The following is a 27387-nucleotide window of genomic DNA, read 5'->3' on the forward strand; positions in this document are numbered from 1 at the left end:
TTGGGTCTAGCAGAAATGGCACGAGTTGCAAAACCCTACAAGTATCTTTGAATCAATTTGAGCCCGTTGCTGATTCTCTTTCTAGAACTTGTTCCCAAATGGCCTTTAGTATATCTTCAGACCTCAGATTCTTCCCTCCTCACCCCAGGCCATTTTGCAGAATCTCTCGCTCTTCTCCAAATAGGTAACGGTGGGACCCACTCTTTTTATTTCTAAAGTTCTCCTGTTAACTATCAGCGTCTCTGTTGCAATTCTAGTTGCTTTATAGAAAAACTTCTTCTGGAGTTTCCTCTAAGACCAAATTAAATGGTCTTTGCAGCCAAGAAATCTGAGGGACAGAGCTGGAGAAAACGATATACTGTTACTCCAAAAAGCTCACAGGCCCCCTTTCCAGAGAGCATTCTTACTGCAGTAAACATGAAACCTCTGTCCCAGGGCTTCTGTAAAAGGAAATAATGACAGGCCCAGGTTTGGATGGCTCTTCATGAAGCCATTCTGTGCTGACCTCATGGCCATCACTAACCTTCATTTCTCCCCCAGCAGCTTTCAGAGGACAACCGTCTGAGGCCAGCAGTCCTGTGTATCCAGGACCAGCTTGCCAATTCTGCACATTCAAGTTCTGTACAGGGGGCACTTTGGGGATGTGTAGTGGGGTCACTTGTGCCCCTCCCACCATGGCCCAGATACCTCCTCCTGGAACCTGTACACACAGACCGTTTTTGGAAAAAGAGTCTTTGCAAATGGAATTAAGTTAAGGATCTTGAGATGAGATCCTCCTGGATTAGGGAGGGCCCCAAATCTAACGACAGGTGCCATAGAGGAGAAGATGAAGTGAAGACAGAGGCAGATTGGAGTGATGCAGCCACAAGCCAGGGATGCCTGGAGCCACCCGACGCTGAAAGAGGCAGGGAAGGACCCTCCCCTTGAGCCTTCAGCGGGAGTTCATCACCATCCTGATTTCAGACCTCTGGCCTCTAGAATGTGAGAGAATAAATATCTGCATGTTAAGCCACCGATCTGTGGTAATTTGTTACAGCAGCCCCAGGAAGTCAACACGTGGAGGGGAATGGGGGAACTAAATAGAGGCTGACACAGTGTTACTCTCTCTTGAGACAGGGTGGAGAAGGTGGAAGCACCCAAGTCCAAGTCATTCCCCTACACACACCACATACAAAGGAGCACCAGGTGAGGGACACCGGGCCTCCAAGTCCAGGCCATCCTGGGAATCCTGGTGGGTTCTAGGGACTGGCCGATGTACTCAGGATCAGCAGGGCTTGTCTCTCTTCCCCCTCAGTTTCTGTTCTTCATTTCTGCTTCTCCATCTCGGGCAACCCGCTCCTCCTTGTCATGCTTAAAAGATAACAAAAAGCATAAGCTCTTTGTTGTCCCCAGCTTTAATAAACGTCCTCTAAAAATCACCAGGACTTGGGTGGTGAAATCCTGCATGAAGTCAAAAACCCACACACTACTGGCTGGCCCTAGGCAGACCCGCCCAGGGTCAGGTCCCCTGTCTGGTAACAAAGGATTTAAATAAACATATAGAAGAAAGAGCATTTGCCTCATGACTACTGAAAAGTGGGCTGCACCCCACCAGACAGTTTCTTATTCAATAGATCAGCGATGGGGCCTGAGAATTTCTTTTGTTACAAGTTCCCAGGTAATACTGATGCTGCTGGTCTGAGGACCTCACTTTGAGAACCACTGGGTATAAAATAATAATAATAATAATAATAATAATAATAATAATAATAATAATATAAATGGAGCTACTTAAAATGGAGCTGAAGCTGTCATCCCAGAGGAACTGCCTTTCACATTTTATGCCTTAAACCTTCAGAATATCAGAACGGGGCAAAATAACCTTTGGATTGGGCCTAAAGCAACACTGTGCCTCAAAGAACTATTTGCAAAGATAACAAGACAGCAGTTATTTTGACTACTGGAGTGAAAGTTAGCATTGCAATGTTAGCGCATCTGCACTAAGAGAAATGCCTTCCTTCTATTGATGTCATTGTTCCCCTTCCCTTTCTCAAATACCCATTGCTTTTGTCTCTTAATCGGAACATTATTTGGGCTTCTACCTGAATCAGTGCTTCCCCATAGCTATTCTTTGATCTCAGATAAATGCTTGTTGTCTCTCACTTTGAAAGGCCTTTTATTTTTAGGTTCACATGGCCTAGAACAAGAGTGCCCAGGATTCCAAGCTTCATGAGCTCAACAACAGAAATACCACCTTGTAGAGAAAACTTTAATCACAAGAAACTATCACAAGAATTCCCTTTCTACCTCTGGCTTATCTGATAGCAGGACGACTATGAAGGATGCTTTCAACCCTTCAAGAGCAAGTGTTCTTTCCTTCAGTGAGTGCTGCATTTTTCTCCTCGATGCTATCTTTCTACTTGTAGCCCCCTGCTTTTAGGCAACATCAGCTGCAGCCCTGTGTGTATCAGTTAAGCCACTACATGAAGAGGTTTCCTCATGCACATTGAAGAAAGCCTGAGGAGGGCAGGTCCAGGCACCTTTGGGGAAGAGCTGCCCGGGTTTCTCCCTCCACATCACAGGCTTCCAGTCAGGCTGGGGGAATTGCTAAGACTTAGAAGTTAATAGAGACAGATGAATGGATACACACAAAATGTGGTAGGTACATGCAATGGAATATCATTCAGTCTTTAAAAAGGAAGGAAATTCTGGCCCTAGCTAGTGTCACTCAGTGGTGAGAGCATAGGCCTAAGGACTGAAGGGTCTCTGGTTCAATTCAGGGCAAGGGCACTTCCCTGGGTTTGCAGGCTCAATCCCCTGCCCTGGGTCGGGGTACATGCAGGAGGCAACCAATCGATGTCTCTCTCACATCAATGTTTCTCTCTCTCTCTCTCCCTTCCACTCTCTCTGAAAAGCAATGGAAAAAAATATCCTTGGGTAAGGATTAAAATAAAGGAAGGAAGGAAGGAAGGAAGGAAATTCTGACACCTACTACAAAATGGATAGATCTTGAAGATATTATACTAAGTGAAAGAAGCCAAACACAAAAGAACAAGTACTTTTTGATTCCAGCTATAGAAGGTACCTAGAGTAGTCAAATTGATAGAGACAGAAAGTAGAAGGGCAACAGCCAAGGGCCAGGGAAGGCAGAGTGGAGATTTAGTGTTTAATGGGTAGTGTTTAATAGAGTTTATTTGAAAAGATAAAAAAGGTCTGGAAATGAATGGTGGCTATGGTTGCACAAAAATGTGAACGTACTTAATGGCACTTAATGTACACATACGGCTAAGATGGTAAATTTTATGTTATGTATTTTTACCGCGATTTTCTTAAGGCAACAGGAACTCACCTTTACGTCCATATTTAATGTTCCTCTCAGTGTCTGCAGGGCATAAATCTCTTAAGTCAGATGGGGAAACAGATAAAGGATCTGGAGATGATTGCTATGTCATTGTTATTTTTGTTTTTATTATTTTTAAAAAATAGGCTTTTATTGATTTTAGAGAGGAGAGGAGGGGAGAGGTAGAGAGAAAGAGATGGGCTGCCTCCTGCACACCCCCTACCAGGGAGCCCAGCAACCTTTTGGTGAATGGGACGACTCTCCACCAACTGTGCCACACAGGCTAGGGCTGTTTTTGTTATTTTTTAAAGAAAGTGTTACTGGAAAGAGGACTGGGCCTGGAGTGGTGTGTAGGTTGTTGACTTCATGTAGGAAAGATTTCATAACGTGGGTCCAGGTGATTTTGAGAGTATGTTTTGTAAAGCTGGGGACAGTGAAACAAGGAAGGGCTTAGGACAGAAGCAAGAGGGAAATGAGCCGAGGCTGGGCTGCTTCGGGGCTCTAGAAACGGATGGGAAAGAAGCGAGCAAAGGCGGGGCTGCTGTCAGAGGAACAGGGCCTTGGGGACAGGGCCGGGGGCTAGCCCTGGATGAGCTGCTACTGCCCATTGCTCCCCCGATTGCAAGTCTCCTGGGGTCCCTTAGAGTGTAGGAGCTACAGGCCTGTGGGGGAAGAAGGGGGGGAAGGGAAAGGCATGAGTGTTAATGTGCACTGGGGTCCTTCATCTTAAGGTTGTTTGTTTGTGTTAATCTTCACCCGAGGATATTTTTTTCCATTGATTTTTAGAGAGAGTGGAAGGGAGGGAGAAAGAGAGAAAAGAAAAAAAAAGAAAAAAACACCAAAAACCCAGATGGATTGGTTGCCTCCCACACACCCCAGTGCGGAACCAGGGGAATCACCCCGGACCCTTCCAGTGTGAGGGCCAACACTTGAACCACACCGGCCAGGGCATCTTGATGGTTTTAAAGGCTGGGGACTTAGGGGCGGTGTTAGGGGAGGATCTTAGTAGAATATTCATTAGCTTTTCCAGGCCTGCCCTTTCAGGGTCCTGGCCTCCCCTGATTGATCAGTGCCAGGGGTCTAAATCACATGACCAGCAATATGCCAGCAGAGGAAAGGCCACCCTGGGGAGAGGGAGGGCACCACTATTGCCTGTTATTAGGCACCTGGGGCTTTCTGCCCTGGTGACCTTCTGTATCTTCCTGTAAATTGCTCAGCCGGTTTTTCTCAGCTGTTTCCCCTTTGCACTTGACAAGGAATTTTCCTCGCTTCTTTCTAACCTGTCTTAAAAGGATAGGTAGGATCCTCCAGAAATGCTGCCCTGGGTTCACATCCAGGTGGAGCCGCACCTACACTCACGTGAAGCCGGGCAGTGCCCCGCCCCCTTCTGCTTCCCCACGCAGAAGGGTGTTTTCTCAGCGCTGTGGTTTCCAAAGCGGTGTCCCCAGAGCAGCAGCAACATCACTTTAGGACTTGTCAGAAACGCAAATTCTCGGGCCCCACCCCCAACCTGCCAGTCAGCACATAGGGTGAGGCCCGGAACCTGCGTTTTAAGAAGCCCCCCAGGTGACTCAGATGAGCGCTCACGGCGGGGCGTCCCCAGCGCGGATCTCCCGCCGCCACCTGCGCCCTGCCCCTTGCCCTCCCCCAGGGCCTGGGGCGGAACCGAGGAGTCCGGAGGCTGGACGCGGACAGGTGTCCCTCGGCCGGGGCTCAAGGGGCGCCAACCTCTGCTCCCTGCCGTCCTGCCGCCCGCAGGGTGGAGTCCGGCCGCCCCGCCCGCACACCTCCAGCCGCGCAGGTGGCTGGGCAGGGCCTGGAAACCCAGTCATAGGAGCGACTCCTTAAGAAAAAGTCCTCCAGTCTGGACTCCGCGCTCGCCAGTCGCAGGGAGCCCTCGGAGCCGCCACCATGGGTAGGCTCGCGCCCGGGCTGGGGCGGGGTCGTCGGGAGCGGGGGCTACGCCGCAGGGGCGCTGCAGACGGGGCGCGCGGGGTCCGGCCAGGCTGCGACGCTGGTCCCCGCTGTCGCCGCGGCTCGCGGACCTGCGCGCGGAGCCGGGAGGACTGGCCCCGCGGGGGGGCGCGGGGGCGCGGGGGCTGCGGGGGCGCGGGGGCTGCGGGGGCGCGGGGAGGCGGCGGTGCGGTGCCTCGCCCGGCCAGGTGGTCTCGCTCCCGGACTGCAGGGCGGAGGGCCCCGCGGCGCCCGGACTCCGGGGCTGCCAGGATGAGCGCGGGGTCTCTGACGCGCCCGCACCTGCTGGGCATCCTCGGTCCTCGGGTGTCCACCCTGTGGGCTGGGAGTGGACGGGAGCTGGACTGGGGCGTGCGCTCGATGGCGGGGCCAACAGACCCTCCCTCCGCTGCGGACCCTTAGCGGCCGCCTTTGCGCTTCCCCGGCCGCTGGCTGCGCGGTGCCCCCGGCGCTCCCGAGGCAGCCCCGCCCGGCCCGGGAGCACCTGGGGCTGGCCCTCCGTGGCCTTTCTTATTCCGCCACCGTCCTCAGACTTCAAGAGAAGGCACAGAAGAGGGTGGCTGGTTCTCCATAGGCGCGGAGGGTCAACGGAACGTCCAGGCAGCGACTTAGTGGGGCCCGCTCCCAAAGCACCTGCTCTGGGGTGAACGCAGAGGCAGAGGGCAGGTTCTGGAAGAGACCGGAGACCAGCCAGCCCCCTTCTCCCTTCTACCTGGGGAAGGCAAGTCCAGTGACTCCCCCTCAGTGCCGCCGTGGATGGGCCCAGGCAGACAGTGTGGCTCAGGGGTCTGACTTTGGCCGGCCTGCGCTAATGTCGCCCCCTACCACCTGCTACCTCTGTGACTTTGCATCAGTAAATTAAGCTCTTTGGGCTGGACTTCTTCAGCCATCCGACCGAAGCATCAGTCAGTGCCAACCTCAGCGGCTGTGTGGAGGTGTGTAAGAGTAACACCTGTGTGGGCTCAGTCTCACGGTCCCTCGCAGCGTCATGTCCTGAAGTAGCGGCACTGAGTGCGTCCCGCCTGAGGCTTGCAGGTGTTGCTGACTGTGCTTGTCCAGAGAGGTGGCCTCTCTCAGGTGCAGGCTGTCCACAGTGAGCACTTAGCAGGCCGGCTGCCTCCTGGGCAGGAGACCCGGATCCCAACTCAAATACCATTCGCTTGTCAGTCTGGTTAACTTTTCTGGGAGATGCTCCGAGTACGTGTTTTGGTCTTAGGTAGCAAATACCTGAGTAGCCCGTGTGCTGAGTTACAACTTCCCTAAAACAGTTCCAATCAGGAAAGCTGATTATTGATGAGTGAACACAGTTAGCTTTTGAAGCATAGCCCCAACTGTATTGACTCTTTCCAGTTTGCACATTGGTCCTTAAGTGAGTGTGTGTTTTGCAACTGAGTTTGGAATAGCATGTGAGTAGCTGCAAAAAGTTTTTATGCAGACACCAGTTTTGTGTTGACTCAAGTCCTAAATTTTCAATATCTAGGTTTAGTGAGTGAGACAAGTAGTTAGAAATTGTTTTTAGTAAAGAACTAGCAGTAACTTCCTCTCTTAAGAACAGATCTTTGGTACTTAGATTATGCCAAGCTTATTCAGATCCCCTGGTGACTGAAGGGGGACTCTTGGAACAGTTGGTGAACACAGCTGGAGGGAAAGAAGCAAGGAAACAGTTCAGGGAAAAATGTTTGCTTTGAGCTGATTTCGTCTCATGTCATTGGAACTAATTTTCACACCGGGTTCTTTCACTCACCCTGGGAACAGAGGGGCAGAAGTCATGAGTGAATAGGAAAGTGAGGGTTGTGATGAGAGTCAGAGCTGTACCATCAAGGCATTACAGTAGTTAGACTTAGTAACGTAGGCAACAGGGATCCACAAGAGTAAATTGGATAGAAAGTTGCTAAACCTGGCTGCAGTATCTGGTTAGAAGAGTGAACTGCCCGCCAACCCTTTGCTTTAAAGAGGAGTTGGCAAACCTTTCTTGGAAAGGGCCAGATAGTCAATATATTTGGCTTTGGGGACCATGCAGTCTCTGTGGCAACTACTCAACTCCGCCCTTGTGGTTCAAAATATGTAAACAAATGGATGGAGCTGTGTTCTAATAAAACTCTATGGGCATAGAAATTTGAATTTTATGTAATTTTCATGCATCACAATACAGCCTTCAAAATTGTTTCTCCATCATTTAAAAATGTAGAAACCATTCTTAGCTTGCAAGCCATACAAAACCAGGCTGTAAGCAGGATTTCGCCCATAAACTGTAGTGTTCTGGCCTTTGCTTTAAAGTATGAGTGTGCTGATCAGAGTTTGGGGTAAAGAGAGGGTCGGTTTCCCCAAGGCTGGCTTGTGTAGTCAGGTCTCAGAATGGCCCAGAACCTGTCAAGTGGCTGGAGAGCCACCTCTGAGACCTTTGTGGGCCTTGAGATGCTTTGACTGAAGGTTTCGAGTATTCTCTCTCCTCTCACCCCACCCTACTCCCTTACCCAGAGCTTAGCAAGTGTCTGCGTTAAAGTTGTTGCTATCACAAGTTACTTTGGTCTGAGAAACCATAGACCCTGCTCTCATTTGTCACATGTTTGACTTGGGAAATTGTATGAGGAAGCTTCCAGTTCTGTGAAGCAAGTTCCTGTCTCCCTCTCCCAGGACCTCCAGACTGATTTGAGAACTGCACTTACTTAATGAAGGACACTTTATTATGTCCCTGCCCCCCCCCCCCCAACTCAGCCTCCTGCTGGACTCGTATGGGATTCTGATTAGTTTTGCAAGTGGCCCTCCTGCCTGAGCATAAAATGGTGGGCTAACCTTAAAGGTGAGGCACACCTGGCCACTTAAGAATCCTTCTGCATTCTCCCCTCTTTCTAGAGACTCTTGGGTAAACCAGAGAATAATGCTGGAGTCTCAGGGGAGCTGGCACTCCTGCCATAGGCTGCATGTGTACAGCTAGAAACTGAAATTGCTCCACACCAAAGGAGCATCTGACCCCTGGGAGAACTTTCTCCCTCCCAGACAACAAAGAGAGAAGAATGGCATTGGTTCTTCCATTCTGGCATGACTCTTAAGTCAGGGGTGGTCAAACTTCAGCATGCATCGGGGTCGCCTGAGTAAGGGCTTATCCCTGGAGTGTCTGCTTCAGTAGGACTAGGGCAGGGCCCAAGGGTTAGTGTTTGCACAAGTTCCCAGCTGCTGCTGCTGCTGGGCCAGGACCACACTTTGAGAATCATTGCTCTAAATGGCAGGCCCTTTTTCTCTTGCCCCTCCCACATCCAAATGTTGCCACTGTGCCCCAAAATGAGATCATGCTAGAAAATCTAGTACAATCTGGCCCCTGGCTTGCCCATGATGATCCAGTTTCGGGTAAGTTAGTAGCTAGAATTTGAAAATTAGCTTGCAGAGACTAAGAACATAGGGTCGAAAAGAATCGTGTGGCTCAGCAAAGGCTAGCAGAGGGCAGGCTTAAATTCCTTAAATCTGTATGCAGATATGTACTTATCATGTGAATGTATAAAATAGTCCTGCCTTGAAGAAACACATATCCTCAGGGGTAGGAACACACGCCCATAAACAACATTTTTCCACACTGCGTTACAGTTGAGATTCATGAAGTATTGTGAGACCAATGAGAGCAGCAGGTAATAGTGACTTGTCAAAGCCTGAGGATTTGCCATCTTAATGCTAAATTTTTTAAACAGCCCTTCACACCTCTGCAAAATGTCCTGAGTGGAATTATTCCATTTTTTGTTTACTTGGATTTTTTTATTAATAACTTTCCTGCTGCCCTTTGAGTTACTGAAGAGCAGAGAACAGACTGCAGGGTTAGTCAGTGGGCTAGCTGAGCTACCAGGAAAGTTCCCTGGTGAGAGGGACAGTCGCCAGGGGATGAATGGAAGCAAGGAGCTGGGACTACACAACCAGCTGTATCCCCCTTAGGGTAGCACTAGGACACAGTTGCATCTTGATTCATCCCTGGCAGGAGAGAAAGTGGGTAGGTGTCCCAGGTGAGCTGATAAGGAAGTAAAAACAAGGGTGGCATCTGAGGAACATTCCACGTTCCTCCGTGAGGATGGTGAAAGAATGAGGGGGTATTGTCAGCTGGTGAATGAGAGCCTTGACTCAGGCTGGGGTTGCAACACAGAGAACCAGAGAATCACTGTTTTGCAACTCACCCCTTGGTTTCAGAAGCCAGAAATATATCACTGAGGAAACTAGCCATGGGGTCATCTCGTGGGGTGGATGGGAACCGGGCTGTGTCGGACGGGCCAGGCCGTGCTTCTGCTCACTGCTGAGATTGGGTACAAGTGCAGCTACAATCCACTGGCAGGACAGAGCTCAAGGACAGTGTCAGGAGTTGGAGATTACCACAGTCAAGGGGAAGAGATGGGATGTTCACAGATGCTCCTAAAAAAGGAGGGAGATTTCGTTCCTCCAGATTGGAAACCAGCCAAGACCTCCCACTGGGCTGCTGAAAGGAGCCTGCTGGCTGCTGGAATAGGCTGTAATGTCATCAGTTATTGTGCGGTGCTCGTGAAACTGAGCGCACACCCAAAGGAAAATGTGGTTTAGGGATCAGACTTAAGGCTGGAAAATTCACAAAATGTATTCACACAAGACAACTCATTGGGAGCTCTCACACTAAGCACTTAAAACTCCAACATTGCGCCTCAAGTGAGGAGATTTTGTTATAAAATCTATTAGGACATATCAGGACATATCTATTAGGATGTATCTCTGAGACGTTCTTGGAAGAACAAACTTTCCCACATAAGCTCACACGGTGTATTTTTTTCCTGTGGCTGCTGTAAGAAAAGTACAACCGATTGAGTGGTTTAAAACTATTGCAATGTACTCTCTCATAGTTCTGAAGGCTGGACGCCCAAAATCCAGGCGTTGGCAGGGCCATGCTCGCTCTGAAGGTTCTAGGGGAGAATCGGTTCCATGCCTTCCTCTCAGCTTCTGGTGTTGCCACCAACCCTTGGCCTTCCTTGGCTTGTGGATGCACCACTCTGCTCTCTGCCTCCGTGGTCACCTGGCCACCTTCTCCCTGTCTGTGTTTTCAGCTCATCTCCCCTCTGCGCACCTGCCTTCACATGGCTGTCTTCTTATAAGGACACCAGTCCTATTGGATTAAAGACCCTCTCTCCTCCAGGAGGACCTCATTTTAACTATGTCTGAAAAGACCGCATTTCCAATAAGCTCACCTTCCAAGATTCTGAGAAGGAAATGAGTTTTGGGGGGGACACACTCTGCAACCCAGTACACACAGTATCTCTCTGAAATACGTGCATCACTTACACATAACTTTAGGTAGAAAACGTTCTTAGTGTGTAAGGATGAGCATATTGTGGCTGCATCCTCAGCTTCGGTCCTACACTTGGTGACTAGTGTCTCCCCCAGCACAGCAGATGGATTTGTCTGGTCATAGTTCTAATCACTCCTAAACAACAATCCATTTAACAACAGAATTAGTGGCTAGAAAATACCTCGAATGTATATTAGTTGGTGAATCAGAAATGCTCACAGTGATGTCATAGACTCAGGTAATTTGCCTCAAATTAATTCTAAAATGTATGTGCGCACACTGTTGGTACTGTACTGTGGATCTGTGGATAAACTTTCGGGGCAATGTTTAGCTGTGGGTAATGTTTAAACTTTTCTTTATAGCTGTTTCTTCTAGGCATGCTCATTTTCACATTCAAGACTGGAAAACATGAGTCACCTAACACTTGTATGGAGAGTTGTTAGGTAATATCAAACAAACTTTAAAATATGTAAGTGTTTCACCAGGATTCTACTTCTAGAATTTTCTTACAGGTAAACTCATGATAGGAATAGGCATGTGCAATATAAATATCAGCTTGGGGGGAGGGGTGTACATTTTGTGCATAGCTTTGTAGTCTAACTTCACATGTACTGTGATCATGAAGCAAATTTTCTAGCCACAATTTAACATCTAAGAGGAAAAAGTCTTTGTCTCTAATATTTAGGGTCTCTAACTTAATTGCCTCCAACTACCACGCCTCCCCCCTCCCCCCCCAAAGGACCAGGAGATTGGTTCCTTTTGATTTAGCAATATTTGTGTGTCTTTGGTATTGTTTTCTCCGACAAGTTACAATATTATCAGGGCTGATACTAATACACTTGTTAGTGTTGCCTGCTGTGTGGCCCGCTCGCTGTGCTGGGAGGGTGTTGTTCAGGAGGCTGATGGCTGCTTCCCTTCTTGTTCTGTTCTCTTCCTTCCTTTTGGAGACTGCTCTGAGGATGTCTGTCTTCTCTTTTACCTGAGAATAGATTGTCTGTTCACTCTCGGCAGTCATAGCATTTAAAGTAAGCCTAACTCTAAGTTCAGAATAAAGGATGTTCTAGAATAAAAGAATGTCCAGGTGTAGATAGAGGACATAACTTGGAGAGCAAGAGCTGCCTCCCTAACACCCAGTCAGATCATCGCTCTGTTCCACGACTGTACCTGAGGCCCGAGCTTAAGCCTGTGCCTGGATATTTCTGTTTTGCATAACAGCTTATTGCATATTAACCCCATAGAACCCCCCGGCCTGGCTGCTCTTTCCCTGCATTTGAGGAACAGTCTCTGAGCATGTCCGAAGCCAGTTGGATCCTGAGGCCCGCAGGGATCATTTCTTTCTGAAAGAAAACAGAAATGATTGTCAGTGATGCACATCTGTAGTTATGGAAACAACAATAAAAGTCATAGGTTATTTATAAAACCATCAGAGGTGGCTATTGTGGGCCTCTTCACCTATAATTTTAGATAATCGTGTATAGAAGTCTGTTTAAAAGGTAGGAGAATATCTGTAACCACAGTAATAGATTGTGAACTACAGGTGCTCTCTGACTGTTATGGGTTGAATTGTGTCCCCCCCGTAACCCTCCAAATTCATGTGCTGATGTCCTAGCCCCTGGTATCTCAGACTGTGATCTTGTTTAGAAATGAGATCATCATAGATGTAATCTGTTCAGATGAGGGCATACTGGAATAGGTGGGCCCATAATCCAATATGACTGGTGTCCTTATAAAAAGGGGCAATTTGGACACAGACACACACATGGGGAGAAGGCCTCATGGAGATGAAGGCAGAGATTGAGGTGATGCTCCTCCAAGTCCAAGAACGTCAAAGATCGCCAGTGAGCCACCGGAAGTCAGGGAAGAGGCCTGGAACAGACTCCCTCACAGCCCTCAGAAGGAGCAGCCCTGCCCACACCTGACCTTGGGCTTCCAGCCTCCAGCACTGTGGGTGGATACATTCCCATTGTTTTCAGCTACTCCGTTTGTGATACGTTGTTGCTGCAGCCCCAGCAAACTCACATGCTCACCAGGAGCTGCCCTGCTCAGTCCTGACCAGTGGGCCCCCGAGCTGAGGGACAAAGTGGGTTAAAGAAAGGCAAAGGCATGGCTGTCAGACACACACAGGACACGGCAAGGACAGGCCTGGCTGACGGGTGGCTAAAGACACACAAGGCAGTTTGTTACTCATAGCAAAGGAAGACTCGCCAAAGGTGCCAGCTCCCTGTGGGCCCTGTTCCCACAACAAAAAGGGCAACATTGAAACAACAGGGGCTCAGGAGGATGGCAACACACAGCTGAGATACCCCCTGCTGAGAAGCCTATGCCAGACTGTAGCTAAGTGGCTTTATACTCTGTATCTGTCTTCTCAGGGGGCTGGACAGAGAGCCCCATTCCTCATCAGCTGGGCTGCCGCCTTGGCCTGCATGGCCCCCGTAGGTACAAGCACCATTGCAAGTGCTCCGGAGCCGAGCCATTCCTGCAATGGCATCATGTTATCATCACTTAATAAAGCCTATGCTATCCCATTAGCTCTGATTTCCCCATATTTCTAAAGTAGCTTCATGCTGTTAGGGTTTAGTTGACACTCTTAGTTCTCAAAGGACTAATCAATCACTCACTTTCAGCCGTGGTGCAGGCAGGACAGCCCATGGCCTGATTAAGGTGGCATTCTGAAGGCCGTACATCAGTGTGGCCCCTGTTTATGTAGCTACTGTTGATGTATCAAGGAAAAAATAGATTCTCTCATAGTGGGGAAGAAGGTGGCTGTGGAGCTATTTCTATTTTTAAAAACAACAACAATTGAAGGATAGACAGGGCCACTGCCCATAGGTGTGCAGGCTGTCCCCTGCACGAAGACCCTAGCAAGAAGGCCCAGGCCCGGGGCCTGGGACACAGCCCATGCTCCACTGCCAAGCAATGCATCCACTGGGACACCTTTTCTTTTTCTTTTTCTTTTTTTTTTAAGGAGAGGGCGAGAGAGAGATAGAAACATCAATGATGAGAGAGTCATTGATCAGCTGCCTCCTGTACACCCCTGACTGGGGATCGAGTCCGCAACCTTGCATGTGCCCTGACCAGGAATCAAACCGATCACCTGGATCCCAGGTCGACACTCAATCACTGAGCCACGCCCGGCCTGGGAGGGACACCTTTTCTTATTGGAGCAGAGCCACTGTCCACTCAGCCAAGGCTCCTGAAGCAGCAGCTGGCCTGAAAGATCACAGTTTTCTAATGCACTAAAAAAGTGCCATGTAGACTAGCAGGGACCCTGAGGGTGGCAAATGTGGCAAAACCTTCAAGTAAGGGAGAAAAACTCATCCAGTCAGGCAAGAAACAGCCTCAGGGAGAGCCACTGCAGAAACAAGGGGCTGGATTACAGGAACAGGACTTGTTCTCAAGTTAATCTGATTGCTGCTCTGGACTAACTCATTCAAGGAAAGGAAAGCACATTTCACTTCTTGATCAAAGTTGATCAATTGTGGGAGGAAAAACCAAACCAAGTGTGCAAAGCACAGCACCCAAGCTGCTTCCCCCTCCCAGCACCACCCCCGCCCATCGCCTCGCCTGGGGCAGCCACAGTTACACCCTGTGCATATCCTGGGAGGCTCTTTTTGAAGAGGTACACACTGTTTTCTCAAAAAGAGAAAAATAGAATGTGAGGCTCTGTAACATTTTTCAGAAATCGGAACCAGTTGCTCTATCGGGGGCAGTTGTAAAAGGCTTGAGAGACCTAAGAAGGGGAGAGCTGCATTTGGGAAGCTGAGGGGGCAGGTGAGGCGCTAACTGCCCTACTGGTGCCGGGAGCTATGAAGAGCCCGGCTGAGAGAGAGAAGTCCTGGGCCTGCACTCCGTGTGGGGGTGGGGTGGGGGAAGGTGGAAGGCAGATCCTGAAGGGCTCTGCATACTGTGCGGAGCAGCAGTCTGACCCACAGGGAGCAGAGAGCCAGCAAGGCTGGAGAGCAGTCCCGAAAAGCTCCATCGAGGAGGCTCAGGTGGGTAGGGTGGGCAGGAGGCCGGGAAGGTAAGACAAGGACGGAGCCCCAGAAAGCAGGAAGGAGCAGCAGAGGCCAGAATCCCATCAGAGGAGCAGATCACCTGCATAGGAGTCGCCCCTTAGGGTGCACAGCTTCACGGCTGGCCCTTTGCTTTATGCTCGGTAGTGTTGCTCCAGAGCAGCGAGTCCTCGCATACGGCAGCCCTTGGGCATCACTGGCAGAGCCTGATAACACGCAGAGAGCCAGGCCCCGCTCTCAGGTTCTAATTCCATTGCTCTGGGATGGACCTGAGAGTTTGCATTTCTGAGAGGTTCCCAGGTACAGCTGCGGGTCCAGAGACCCCCACTTTGAGAACCACTGCCCTGGGGAATTAAAAATGATCCTTAAACCCCTACAGCTACCCACGTGTCACACACTATCGTGCTGCCCATTGGAAGAGCAGCTCGGCCGAGAAGCAATGCCTGCTGCCATGGCTTGTATTTGAGGAGACTGACTTCTCTCTGTCCCGCTCTCCAGGCCAGAAGTGCCCAGGTGACATCATAAGGACTTTCTGCTTTGGAATATGAGCAACCTGGAGGGGACCGAATCTTCTTTGAGAGCCCTCTCACCCCTGCCAGGGCTCCCCATGGAAAATTCTTGTCCATATTTTCATTTTAAGTCAGTTCATTCCAAGCGTCCACCCATCCCACCCAGACGCCTTCATGCGGCATAGGGAATAGCAAGCCTTCATTCACGCAGACTGTCTGATTAGTCACCTTGCAAAGGAGTCAGCCTCTCGAGATGAAGCGGTGGGAGGCCAGTGGTGAAGAGCTTCGAACAGAGCCACATGGCTAGCAAGAATGTCTCTAAGCTGTGATTCAACCTCCCTGTTTCCAAGGCCTGTGCCCTTCCCCCTGTCAGACACGGAGCAGTGCTGAGAGAGGAGTTCTCACCTCAGCTCAGGAACCACTCAGGCTGAGAGCGAGACTCTGTATTCCAGCAGAGGCCACTGCACTGCCTGGGCTCTGAGGGATCTGCTTCGGGAGGCACGTGCATGGCCTAAAAGAACAGTGGTCAACTGCGCTCACTTTAATCCCACTGATGAGGCCATTTGCAAACCACTCCTGCTCTGCAGCAGCCCCGGAAGGCAGCAGCCCCACATTAGAGATGGAGAGTGAGAGTCAGGAACCTGCAGGAGGTAGCAGAGCTCCTATGGATTCTTCCAAATCACATCAAAAAGGCGGGCGCCAGGTAGAAAATGTCGCTTTGGGGGAAAAACAATAAGAGGGCATTCTGCCAGCAAATAAAGCTGCTAAGAACTTTGAGTCTCGGTTCTATGTAAGCAGTGATTAAAAAACCCTATATTTACAAAGCCTGAAGCAAACCCACTTGTTATTTGCTACGTCTGCTGTAACAATCAGCACAAACTTAGTGATTTAAAATGACGCAAATTTATTATCTTACTGTTGTGGAGGTCAGAAGCCGGGGTGGGTCTCGCTGAGCTAAAACCAAGGTGTTGGCGGGGCTGAGTTCCTTCTGGGGGCTCCAGGGGGGAAGCGATTTTCTTGTCTGTTAGCTTTTGGACGCACCACATTCCTTGTCTCATGGCGGCCTGTCTGCGATTGCCAATGCTCCAGCCTCTGCTTCCTTCCTCGCATCTCCTCCTCTGACTCTTTTAAGGACCATCGTGATTGCATTGGGGCCACCCAGCTAATCCAGGGTGAACACCCCATCTCAAGGTCTTTAACTGAGTCACTTCTGCAAAGTCCCGGTGCCGTGGAAGGTAACAGGGCCACAAGTTCCAGGGAGTAGGACATGGACATCATTGAGGCACCACTGTTCTGCCTTCCACACCCTACAACCTCAGAAACACCATCTCTAACACATCCAGCAACACTTAAAGTGTTCCCTCAATTCCACTCTTGATAATGATGGGACACAATCTTCGTCTGCCTGAAGGTGTGAGTTCCCCTCTTAGACTTCAGCAAAATGCCTCATTCTTTTTCTTCCCAAGCCCGAGTCCTAGAAACTCACTCTTTACACCCATCATGGGGCTGAAGGAGTACTCAATGTCTATGTAACGAACCATTAAAGTTAGGGTTTCCATCCCTGAATGATTCAAAACATGGAATGTGCTTTGTTAGATAGTAGGAAGTATTCACCTACTTCTTGATGGAGAGATTTCATTAAGTCATGGGAAGTAATAGACTGTCTTTCTTGTTTTTTCCTGCTATTCCCCCACTTATAATGTCCATTTATTTTATTAGATTCTTTAGCCAAAAGAAAGATGAAAGCACTGCTGGGCCTAGAATAGCAATAAGAACTGGCTCTGGTTGAGTGATTGCTCTGTACCCTGTACTGGCTAAGCAAGCTCCATGGCCAGTCTGATTCTAAACTGTTTTACTCAGATCAGCAGTCAAATCCAAGTGACCCATGAATGATGCTGGGAATGTCAGACCACTCCATATGCTGACCAGATTTACTATCGTGATGCAAAGGACAGACAAATTGTACCCAAATAAACACTTGTGACAGTTGAAATTTGAGTTCAGACTTAAGACAACCTAAGCACGACTTCTGCTTTCTAAGATAGCAATCCTGTTGACACAGGTGCGTTAAGTTAAGAAATGCTGACAGCAATATCACATCCAGTAAATAGCTCTGAATTCTGCAGAGGAAGAGTTTAGCAACCTCTGCCCCTCAGTGCACACCTTTGGAATGCACACCTGCCAGAAAATGAAAGGCCTCCTGAGTGATGACTGGGTGCTCAGGTGTTCTCTTGAGTGACTTTAGAAATTTCATCTTCCCAAAAAAAAAAAAAAAAAATTCATCTTCCATAATGTAGTTCTGGCTGTGATGGTTGTAATAAGACCTAATTCTCTGATCCTTTTGGTCTCTTTTCTGTAACTCTATTTATGTTGGAAGTAAACAAAACCTTTGCCATTACTTTTTAGCAAATAATCAGTGTTAAATAACATTTAGCAAAAAATTACAGGTGCTACCCTGGCCTGGCAAACTCTTTCCCTGAAAACCACAATTATGAGAAATACACAAAAGGAATGATTGCAAAGGAGCTCAGGGCTCTCTCTGCTGAGTCTGGGTGTTCGTACCTCCCTCCTGCTTTTCTAGAGAAGATCTGAGCCCTTGCGTGGGCGTCACTCCCTGCTGCATCTGGTCTTTGGGAGACAGTGGTAAGACCACATTTTATGACGTTTAAGTAGTCAGAGCAACATAAGTAGGCAGAACATCGTAAGGCCCTGCCCTGTCCTCAGGAAGACCGAGCACCATTGCAAGGGAACTGGGCTTCGGATACCACCAACGGGCTTTACAAAGCATGTGTCCTTTTATTTTTCTGGAGAGTGGTGCTGTCCCCAGGCTAGTGATAAAACCTGACTTGTGGGTTGTGTCAGTCATGGTCTCATCAGGAAACAAATGACATACCCAAAATAGGAGTGCTTATTCAAAAACACTAGTTAGGAAAGACCGATTATGGGAACCATAAATGATAGTGCAGGAACACAGAGTCACAGCCTCACTGCTGCCACTCATGGAAAATGGTACAAAACAGTGACCAAGCCCTGGAAGGAGAGAGTCCCGTGGAAAGAGCCTACTTCAGAGGAACCATGTCTGACACCTGAGGACACAGCAGTCTGAGGAGACCTTTTGGGAAGGAGCCAGGGAAAGGATTACCCAACCTCTGATCTTCTGCCGGGGCTCCCCATTGGCCAAACCATATGGGGAATTGGGGAGACATGGGGAACTGATGAGATCCATGCAGGTCAGCCTCATGGGCAGGAAGTGGCTAGCGGGCCAGGAGGGGCAAATGGAACTAGCAAGTGGCAGAGCCAGGATCTGAACATGGTGCTTGATGACTGATACTACTGGTTCTTTGGAATACATGTTCATTCAACAAACATTTAATTTCCGCTCCGTGAAAAGCAGCACGTGAGGTGCTGAGGATTCGAGGTAGTGGCATCTCCCACTGAATGATGCATCAGGCCCTGGGCTGGGGCTTTTCACATGGAGCCCTTACAGTGGTCCTGGAAGGTGGGCGGCATTATCTCCATTCAATAGGCAGGCTGTCCGAAGGAAAGATGGGCTTGCCCAATGTCACAGCTGGAAAGTGGGAGGACTGAGATTCAATTGCATGTCTGACCCCGTGCCTGCATTTTTCGTATCAGGCCCCTCAAAGCAGCCCATCCCCACAAGGAAGTCTAACTGGGAAGAAAACCAGTCTTTTAGTGTTGATGGATCTCCTTCCAGAACTTCTGTCGGCAAGAAGAGTTCAGAATCCAAGCCCTGTGAGACCAGGACAGTCTATTTCCCTCCTTAGAACAGGGACTAAAATAGCATCACTGTTCTTAAGTGGGCAAAAGTGAGACCATCTGGTGTGAGGCAGTGGGGCTGTGCTGAGCTGGAGAAGTGCAAATACCCACAGCACAGCATGACCAGAATCGGGAAGTAAGGCCCCAGCAGATGAGCAAGTGGAGGCCTGGAAGACCATGTGGGTCTGGGCCAAGAACAGAGTTCCTCAGGCAGAGTTTGCAGTTTTGTTTCTTGTGGGATGGGGCCCTGCACATAATGAAAATACAAGGTGGCGGACCCAAGAGGAAGGGCCTCAAATGGAGAACCATGTGAGAGGTTGAGGTAGGGAGCCTTGATGGAGACTTCAGCATGCTGGCCAGCTTCTATATTCAGTTTCTGCTCTGAACTGGCACAGAAGTGTGTCTCTGGGTCTCAGGGAAGTGACAAAACCAACTTAGGTAGATCAGTCAGGCAACTCAACATCACAGCCTGCCCGTGGTTCTCAAAGTGTGGTCCCTGGACCAGAGTATCAAAATCACCTTAGAACTTGTTAGAAATGCAAACTCAAGGGGCCACCCCAGGCCTACAGAGACAGCAACTCTGGGCGTGGGGTCCAACCACCAGTTCTCATAAGTCCTCGGGGTGATGCTGAGGCACATTGCAGTTTGAGAACCACTGCTGTGGGATCACTGATTCCAAATGGAAGCAGGAGGACTTGGGGGACCCTAATAACAAAGAACTCTAAGATGTGGTCACTGGGAGCTGAGAGGGGGAGGGAGATGATTCCCTATGGGAAGGGGCCTAGCATGTAAAAGACACTGATAATTACTGGGCAGTGTGTTGGCTTTGGAAGCAGTATAAGGAAATGTTAAGACTTGAGATAAGACTATGGGTCAACTCTTGTCAAAATTTAGGGGAGACAGAGAGTAGGAACTGGGCAGCGGGGAGGAAGAGCACTAAGTTTAGAAGATAGTGAGTGGCACTTGGTTTGTACCAACTCATTTGGATTCTTACCCCTTGTCTTTTTGCTCTTCTAACAATAGGCTCTGCCCTGGTAGGTATTGGAAAAGAAGTGGAAATGGACAGTACATGATTCTTCCACTAAAGTGGAGGCAGAAATATAAACTGTTATTGCACTGTGGTAGGATAGGAGGTCAGAGAAGCTTCATGAAGGGAAGGAGGGCATGAAAGGAGCTTTCCTGGCAAAGGATCTGCTGTCTTGTGCATTAAGGACTCGGGGTGGGTGCACAGCATGTTCTGTGAACAAATGGTTGGGTATTGTGGGCCCCCTCTATGCATGGGGAAGGGGCTGGAAGGAGGGTGGGCCCAGGTAACGGGAATGGTGGTTGAACCTTCACTGTGTTTTAGGTACCCCTTAAGTAGTTATATTTCCATTACTTAATCTTCACCAAATCTGTTGACCTCTTGAGATAGCAAAGAACATGCTAAAGGTTTGGATTTTATCCTGTGGGCAGTGGGCAGCCTTTGAAGTGTTTCAAGGAGGAAATGGTTTAGCATCATTCTCTATGCCTCTGGTTCTCTATTCTGACCCACACAAGAATTGGCCAGAGCTAATCAGAAGCAAATGTAGCTGCCAGGCCCCACTCTGGATGAGAGGCTTGGCCTGGGGCTGGGATCCTGGACAGGACTGGACCTGTCTGAACAACACATCTGATTGCCAGGAAAAGTCAGAGAGTCTGAGTTTAGACTCAGCAGAAATTGCTTTAATTATTTGACTTTAATAGTGACATTTTTTTGTTTTTCTTTCAGGGACGTCCAAATCATATGTAAGTATTCTCTTTTTCTTTTCCATGTAGCTTCATCTTATAAACGCTAGTCTGCTTTGCTTCACATTTGTGCTTCATTCACGTAACAAATGTGTATAGTGCAGCTAACGTGAATGAGGGGACAATCCTGAGTTTCTGTGTGACATTCCTTCTCTTTAGGAAATACTTCGTGTAGCCCTTCTCAGACTAACAGCAAAACTAGATGCTCCTTTTCTTTGTCTCTGTGTGGAGTGTAAGGGAACAAAGTTTCTTAAATTCTAAGATTCTATCCGCGGATAGCCACTGATAAGTTACTAACTAGGCACAGGCTACGTTTCATGCCAACAGCACTCGTTTGTGAATATGGGCCAGCGAGGAGCATATGTTAATGCTACACTGTTTGTTTTGTCAGAATTGCTGTGGTTATCCCATGAGCATCTTCTTCATCGTGATCAATGAGTTCTGCGAAAGATTTTCCTACTATGGCATGAGAGGTAACTGTTTTTGCCACCCCAGCCCTTGCATGCAGAGCGTCGGTCGCTGCAGCTGCTCCTAACTGTGTTTTCCCTCCCCCTGGCCCTGCCTGCCGCGGAAAGCGCTCCTGATTCTGTACTTCACGCAGTTCTTTGGATGGGACGACAATCTGTCCACCGCCATCTACCACACGTTTGTGGCCCTCTGCTACCTGACGCCAATTCTCGGTGCTCTCATCGCTGACTCCTGGCTGGGAAAATTCTCGTGAGTAGAGTTGCAACTCCCTTGTTGCCAGGCAAGCCAAAAAGTAATTATTAGCTTTGTGGTTTGAGATTATGGACTTTAGGAGCAAAGAGTCAGAAACATAAAACTCTTAGGAGAGTGTGCTAGACCCTGCTTCTGCTTATCTCCTTACCCTGCAGAGCTTGGCACAGCGGCTGGCACTTAGCAGTGACTGCAAGCAGCATCCGTAGGTTGCTTTTTTCCCCCCTCCAAGTAGTAATAACATCTTTGTCTCATCCTGAAATAGTAGCAGGGATACCATCTACCATTAATGATGTGTGAGACGCTGAGTTAAGGGCCAGAAGAACAAAGATGCTCCCCAATTTATGTCCCAGTTGCCAAAAGGCTCACTGCTCCTCATGGGCAGACAGGACATGGGACACCCACCCAGTCCTTCTGGGAGTGCATGCGACGGGGTTATCAGGAAGTTCCTGGGACTTAAGCAAGGAAGCGGAGGCTCTTCCAGGCCAAAGGCATGACGTGGGCAGAAGCTGGGAAATTCACTCTCTCAAAATAATTCAATACAATACAAAAACAACCAGTGGTCCACTGCTGGCCAAATGTTACCAGGCACAAGATGAGTGTCGCTTGTCATCTAGAGATATAAGTACTGATTTCAGTAGGCAGATAAAATAAAACACGGAGTCTTTCAAAGAGTTCAAAGATAAAACGGATCTCCCCCCTTGCTCTGGCTCCTCCAGCCAAAACTTTGCTCTGCGCTTGGGGGATGGGCACACCTTCTTCAGCAGGTTGCCTTTCTAAGAGTTAACCAGTTTTGCTCAAGTTTGAGAAACAAGTATATTCATGATCGGGCTCTTGAAAGTTTGAGGCAGGGGGCCTTTTTGTGGTGGAGTAGAAAGTGGATTGTACAATTAACCTGGATTTTCTTAACCCCTTCAAACACAGGACCATTGTGTCACTATCCATTGTCTACACAATCGGGCAGGCGGTCACCGCAATAAGCTCCATTAATGACCTCTCAGACTTCGACCACGATGGAAAACCTAACAACCTTCCTTTACATGTGTGAGTTGATTTACCTGCTGCCCTACCCCATCCTCCCCCTGATTGCCTATTTGGTGCTCTAATTTTTTTCATCTTTTTGTTTGAACTTCACCGTAAGTGTAAGGAGGCCTTTACTCCCTCCTCAGCAGTATAGAGAGAGCCATTTAATTGGCTAAGAGTTGGGTCTTCATTATATCACCATCCTAACAATTGTCTGGAGTCATTGCTCACTTGAAGGCTTGCTGTTTGGGCTATATCTCGCATGCTGAATGTCAGTACACGGAATACTTCTGTTAATCTTGATCTTCCCTGGAAGGACGGACAGACTTCCACGGACCTTGATCCTTCATTGCGCCAAGTTTCCTCAAGACTCTATACCTTTGGTTTTCTGTCTTGTACTACACTTTTGCCGAGTTATCAGTAACTCAGTTTCATAAATATTTGTTTGAGTCCTATGTTCTGAGTCTTTGATGAAAACTGTCATTGACAAATGTTCGTCTGTGAGATTAGTTTCCCTTCACTGCAATCTGGTCCAGTAGACAAGTTACAAAGATTTATTTAGTTTCCTGTTTGTGTGCTTCAATTCCTTGATCTCTGAGTAAACCATCTTACTGATGGAAAAAATATAATTGAAATTCAAATCTGCATTTCTGGTTTGTTTGTCAATCAGATTGCTGTCCAGACTAGGCCCCTTGATATAACACTCTTCGTGCCCACAGAGAATTGTGCAGGTCGAGGGGAGTGGCTGTTAGCTCAGCCTGGCAGCTCAGACTTCCAGTATCTGATCCCCAGCCCTTCCACAGAGCAGCTGTAAAACCTGGGGCAGCTTATCTTCTCCATGCCTCAATTTTCTGATCTACAATATCGATTAAAAACATGGACTTTGGAGCCTGGCTCTGTGGGTTCAGATTCTGGCTGTGCCCCTTACTAGTTGTGTGATCTTAAGCAAGTTTCTTAACCTCTGCACCTAAGTTTCCTCATTTGTAATAGCACCTACCTCGTTGTGTGTTAGTACAACCATTGTGTGTTAATCCAGATAGAGCACCTGGAACATTGCCTGGCAAGTGATAAGTACGCAAGAAAGCTTAGCTACTGGGGTTTTTTTCATGGAATTAATATTAGAGCATACCTACAATTCTCACAAGAGTTCTTGGTATATTATATTCAACTAGTCATGTTTTTGTTGTCTTTTAAAAGGCTTCGAGTGATAGCACTTAAGTTGTATTAAGAAGCAAACAATGAAAGAGGTGCTTTGACCAGCTAATTCACAAAGATGATTGTGATTTGTTAAAGAATTCTTTCTATGTGCAGTATCTTTCTTGACATTATCTGCTTCATAAAATATTTTTTAGTATTTTAAAACAATATAGCAACCAAGAAGATATGGAAAAAACACTCATAAAACCTAAAATTTGTAGTACCTACTATCATTCAACAAAACTACAAAATGAGGGTTGGTAAATTCTATGAGTGATTTTTTTTCAATTCAGATAACTTGGAAAATGCAAAAGTAGATAAAAATAAATAGCCCTAATCCCTTCTCATTATTATAAGTAACCTTTTTTAATATTGTAAAAGATTATAATAATAAACATTTTGCTCTACTTCTTTCCAGTCTTCTGAAAACAAGTTAAGATCATACTAAATAACTTGATATTCTGCTTTGGAATTAAATCATGTTTTCTAATGTCCTTTAATGACTATTATAAGTTTATTAAGATTATACCAGAGACAATGCTTAACCATTTCTCTTACCTATTTTTTTTTTAATCTTTATTGATTTCAGAGAGAGGAAGGGAGAGGGAGAGAGAGATAGAAACATCAATGATGAGAGAGAATCGGCTGCCTCCTGCACACCCCCCACTGGGGATGGAGCCCACAACCCGGGCATGTGCCCTGACCAGGAATCTGACTGGGAATCAAACCGCGATCTTCTGGATCATAGGTCGATGCTCAATGGCTGGGCCAAGCCATCCGCGCTCACTTACCTATTCTTTTACTGAAAATGATAAGGCTGCGAAAGAACTCCTACAAAAATCCTTGTTCAGGGTTCAAGCTATTGCTTTAAATTTTCCAGCTAGTAAATTATTAGATAACGGTATACACTTGAAGGCCCATGAGACCAACTTCCCTTCACCTGAGAGACTGCATTCCTGTGCACTCTTCTCGCAGAGGTCACGTCTCTCCTCCGTGTTTTCCGCCGCACCGGGCCCACCGAGGGGAGTTAGGAAGCAGCAGGCTCTTGCTTCTAAGGCTCTCGCGCTCCGGCAGTGACCGCACCCCGTCTTTCCCTAGGTCGCTGTCCATGATCGGCCTGGCCCTGATAGCGCTCGGGACCGGAGGAATCAAGCCCTGCGTGTCTGCCTTTGGTGGAGATCAGTTTGAAGAGGGCCAGGTAAGAGCAGGAGCCTTCGCAGCAACCAGATAAATGCACTATAAGCCTCCAGGAGTCAGGTTCCCCTGACGCAAAGTCTGTTCGCCGCTGGATTCCTCTCAAGGAGACTGGACAGTGAGATAGTGACCAAAACAAAACAAAGTCTGATAGTGACCAAAACAAAGCAAAGAAGGTCAGAGTATCAGCCGCACACAGGCCGGTGGTGGATCGCCCAGGTCACCATACTCTAACTTCCTCCTTTTCATTGTAGGAAAAACAGAGAAACCGATTTTTTTCCATCTTTTATTTGGCCATCAATGCTGGAAGTCTGCTTTCTACTATCATCACTCCCATTCTCAGAGGTAAAAAATACGGGGAGGGGATCCTGTTTCTCTTTGAACTGCGGGAGAGGGGCAGGCGGAGAGGAGGGTTTGCCAGCTGGTGTGTCGTGGCCTCTAGTCCCTGTGGTGCTGCAGAGGCCACACGCTTGCCGAGCGCACGATGAAATCCAGAGGCTGAGCTGCTTGCTTCCGAGCCTTATCTCCTTTTCAGCCGTATTTGAACCCCTCACCTGCTGCCCGCTGAAGAATCCGTAGCATCCGTAGCACAGCAGTCAGTTTCTCTAAATTCTTACTGATGCGAACAGCAGAGGCTTGAAAACCACGCGTTTCTGCCTCCAGGCTTTGCTCCCTGGTGATGTTCAGGGAGTCGGGGGGAATTTCGTGGGCAAGGTTCTGTTCTTTGCAGATATTTCAAAAAGAACTGTCCAAGGAAGAAAATGAGACAGCAACCGGCACTCAGATTCTTGTGCTGGCCAAGGACCCACTGAGGGCCGGTGCATTTCCCGCGCGGAAGAGAGGACTTGGGGACGAGTCAGACCAAACCAAGATCATGATGTGTGCCCAGGATCAGATTAAATTATGAAATAAAATATTGTGTGGGGATTTCTGTGTTCCTGCATAGGCTAGCAGCTTGAAGATGATACTTAAACCACATCCCAACTTGTTTTGTATAAAAGTTTGATAGTTTTTATTCTTATGTTCCCTCACCTCCCCCACCTCCCCACCTACTAGAATATCTACTGTGAATGTTTGAATTAGAGAATGTGTTAAAGGATAACTTTTTTAAAGGTAAAATCATGACTCTCAAGCAAATATGAAATGAGCATGTGACAGAGATTGTTTATATAACTTATTAATGAGGAAACTGGAAAGCTACTAGTCAGTTCAAAGAGGGATTTGACTAACAGGGATTATTTATATTCCTTGCAGTGAGGGAATTTATTTTGCTTTGCCATGAACAAGAAACATTGCGCGACTCAGTTTTCTTCTAGTTAACTTCTTTCTCTATAGCATTGTGAAATAGCTAGTCAAAGACAAAGTTAAAACCCCCTTAGGATCAGATTCCTGGAGGCTCCAGCACTCCATTAAAAGGATTTCCAGAATTCTCTGTTGCCCCATACAATGTCTTAATTTTTTTCATACCAATCCTAGAATTTCAGAGTTAAAATAGATCCTCAGTCAAGGGTTAGCAAACTATGGTCCATGGGCCCAATCCAAAAATGTAGAAGAGACCATCCATTTGTGTGCTGTCTGTGGCTGTTTTCACCCAGAAGCAGAGTAGAGTACTTGGGACAAGACTGAATGGTCCACAAAGCCTAAAATAATTACTCTGTCTGGTTCTTCACAGTAAAGTTTGTTGGGTCATCAAAGTGTTTTCAAATTGGCATGAATTCAGGAACATATTATCTTGATTTTCCAAGCCACTTTTGATTTTATTTATTGAGTATTCAGGCCATTTTTATCTCCCCCACTAAGAAAATCCACTGAACATAAGAATTTATTTTGGCTTGGCCAGTATCTGACATCTTAGGGGCTGAGATTAGACCTGTCTCCATCTCCTGCTCTTTTTACTACAAAGCTGCTTTGCTCCACTGGCAGTGACATCAGTAAGGCAAATAGATACATCTGAAACATTAAGTGAAAACCATACATGATAACCAGTTAGGGATTTTTTTAAAAATGGAAACTATATGAGCATTGCCAATGCCATAACGAACTTTAATCTGGTGATTTCTCCCCAGTTCAAGAATGTGGAATTCACCACGTGCAAGCTTGTTACCCGCTGGCGTTTGGGGTTCCTGCTGCTCTCATGGCCGTTGCTCTGAGTAAGTAGGATCAATTGAATTAATACAATCCTATGATCAGATCAGGCCTTCACATTAATCATTGTGACCAATTTTTAAAAGTTTATGTAGGAAATGTAATGATAAGTAGTATGAACAATTGCCATCCAGTGTTAAACATGCTCTGAGAATTCAAAGAAAGTAAAATTGGCATTTTTCAGAGGGAATTAGATCAAAAAAGTGTTTACAGGGACAGGGATCAGCTGAGTTGGAATCTAAAGGTCTGACACTGTTTAGGCAGATGAAGATGAAGATGATAGATTCACTAGCTGAACCCACAGCTGAAAGCTTTTCTTTTTATCAACATGGGCTCATCTACAACTTGAAGACAAGGCAACCTGGCCCAGTTGTCGTTTAAATATTCCCAACACCATCTAGATTTCCATAGTGTATCATCTCAAAATGTTTCTACTAGAATATCTTCCCTCTAGGATGAATATAT

General features: G+C 47.6%; 1 protein-coding gene across 2 annotated transcripts in view; it reads left to right on the forward strand.

Annotated features, from left to right (window-relative positions):
• The first annotated feature begins 5150 nt into the window (after window positions 1-5150).
• The window catches only part of SLC15A1 (solute carrier family 15 member 1), a 42124-nt gene continuing 19887 nt past the window's right edge, over window positions 5151-27387 (forward strand). The window contains exons 1-8 of one of the 2 annotated variants that reach the window (XM_016203814.2): window positions 5151-5234; window positions 20630-20646; window positions 21038-21119; window positions 21222-21363; window positions 22288-22407; window positions 24682-24781; window positions 25032-25122; window positions 26844-26927. In XM_016203814.2, the coding sequence (XP_016059300.2) occupies window positions 5231-5234; window positions 20630-20646; window positions 21038-21119; window positions 21222-21363; window positions 22288-22407; window positions 24682-24781; window positions 25032-25122; window positions 26844-26927 (640 nt within the window). In that variant the 5' untranslated portion in view covers window positions 5151-5230. Of the gene's footprint in view, window positions 5235-5832; window positions 5850-20629; window positions 20647-21037; window positions 21120-21221; window positions 21364-22287; window positions 22408-24681; window positions 24782-25031; window positions 25123-26843; window positions 26928-27387 lie in introns of both variants that reach the window. The other variant, XM_087813827.1, reaches the window with a different exon arrangement.

This window comes from Miniopterus natalensis, chromosome 2, assembly GCF_054644295.1.
Source record: "Miniopterus natalensis isolate mMinNat1 chromosome 2, mMinNat1.hap1, whole genome shotgun sequence".
In the NCBI taxonomy this organism is placed as follows: Eukaryota; Metazoa; Chordata; class Mammalia; order Chiroptera; family Miniopteridae; genus Miniopterus; species Miniopterus natalensis.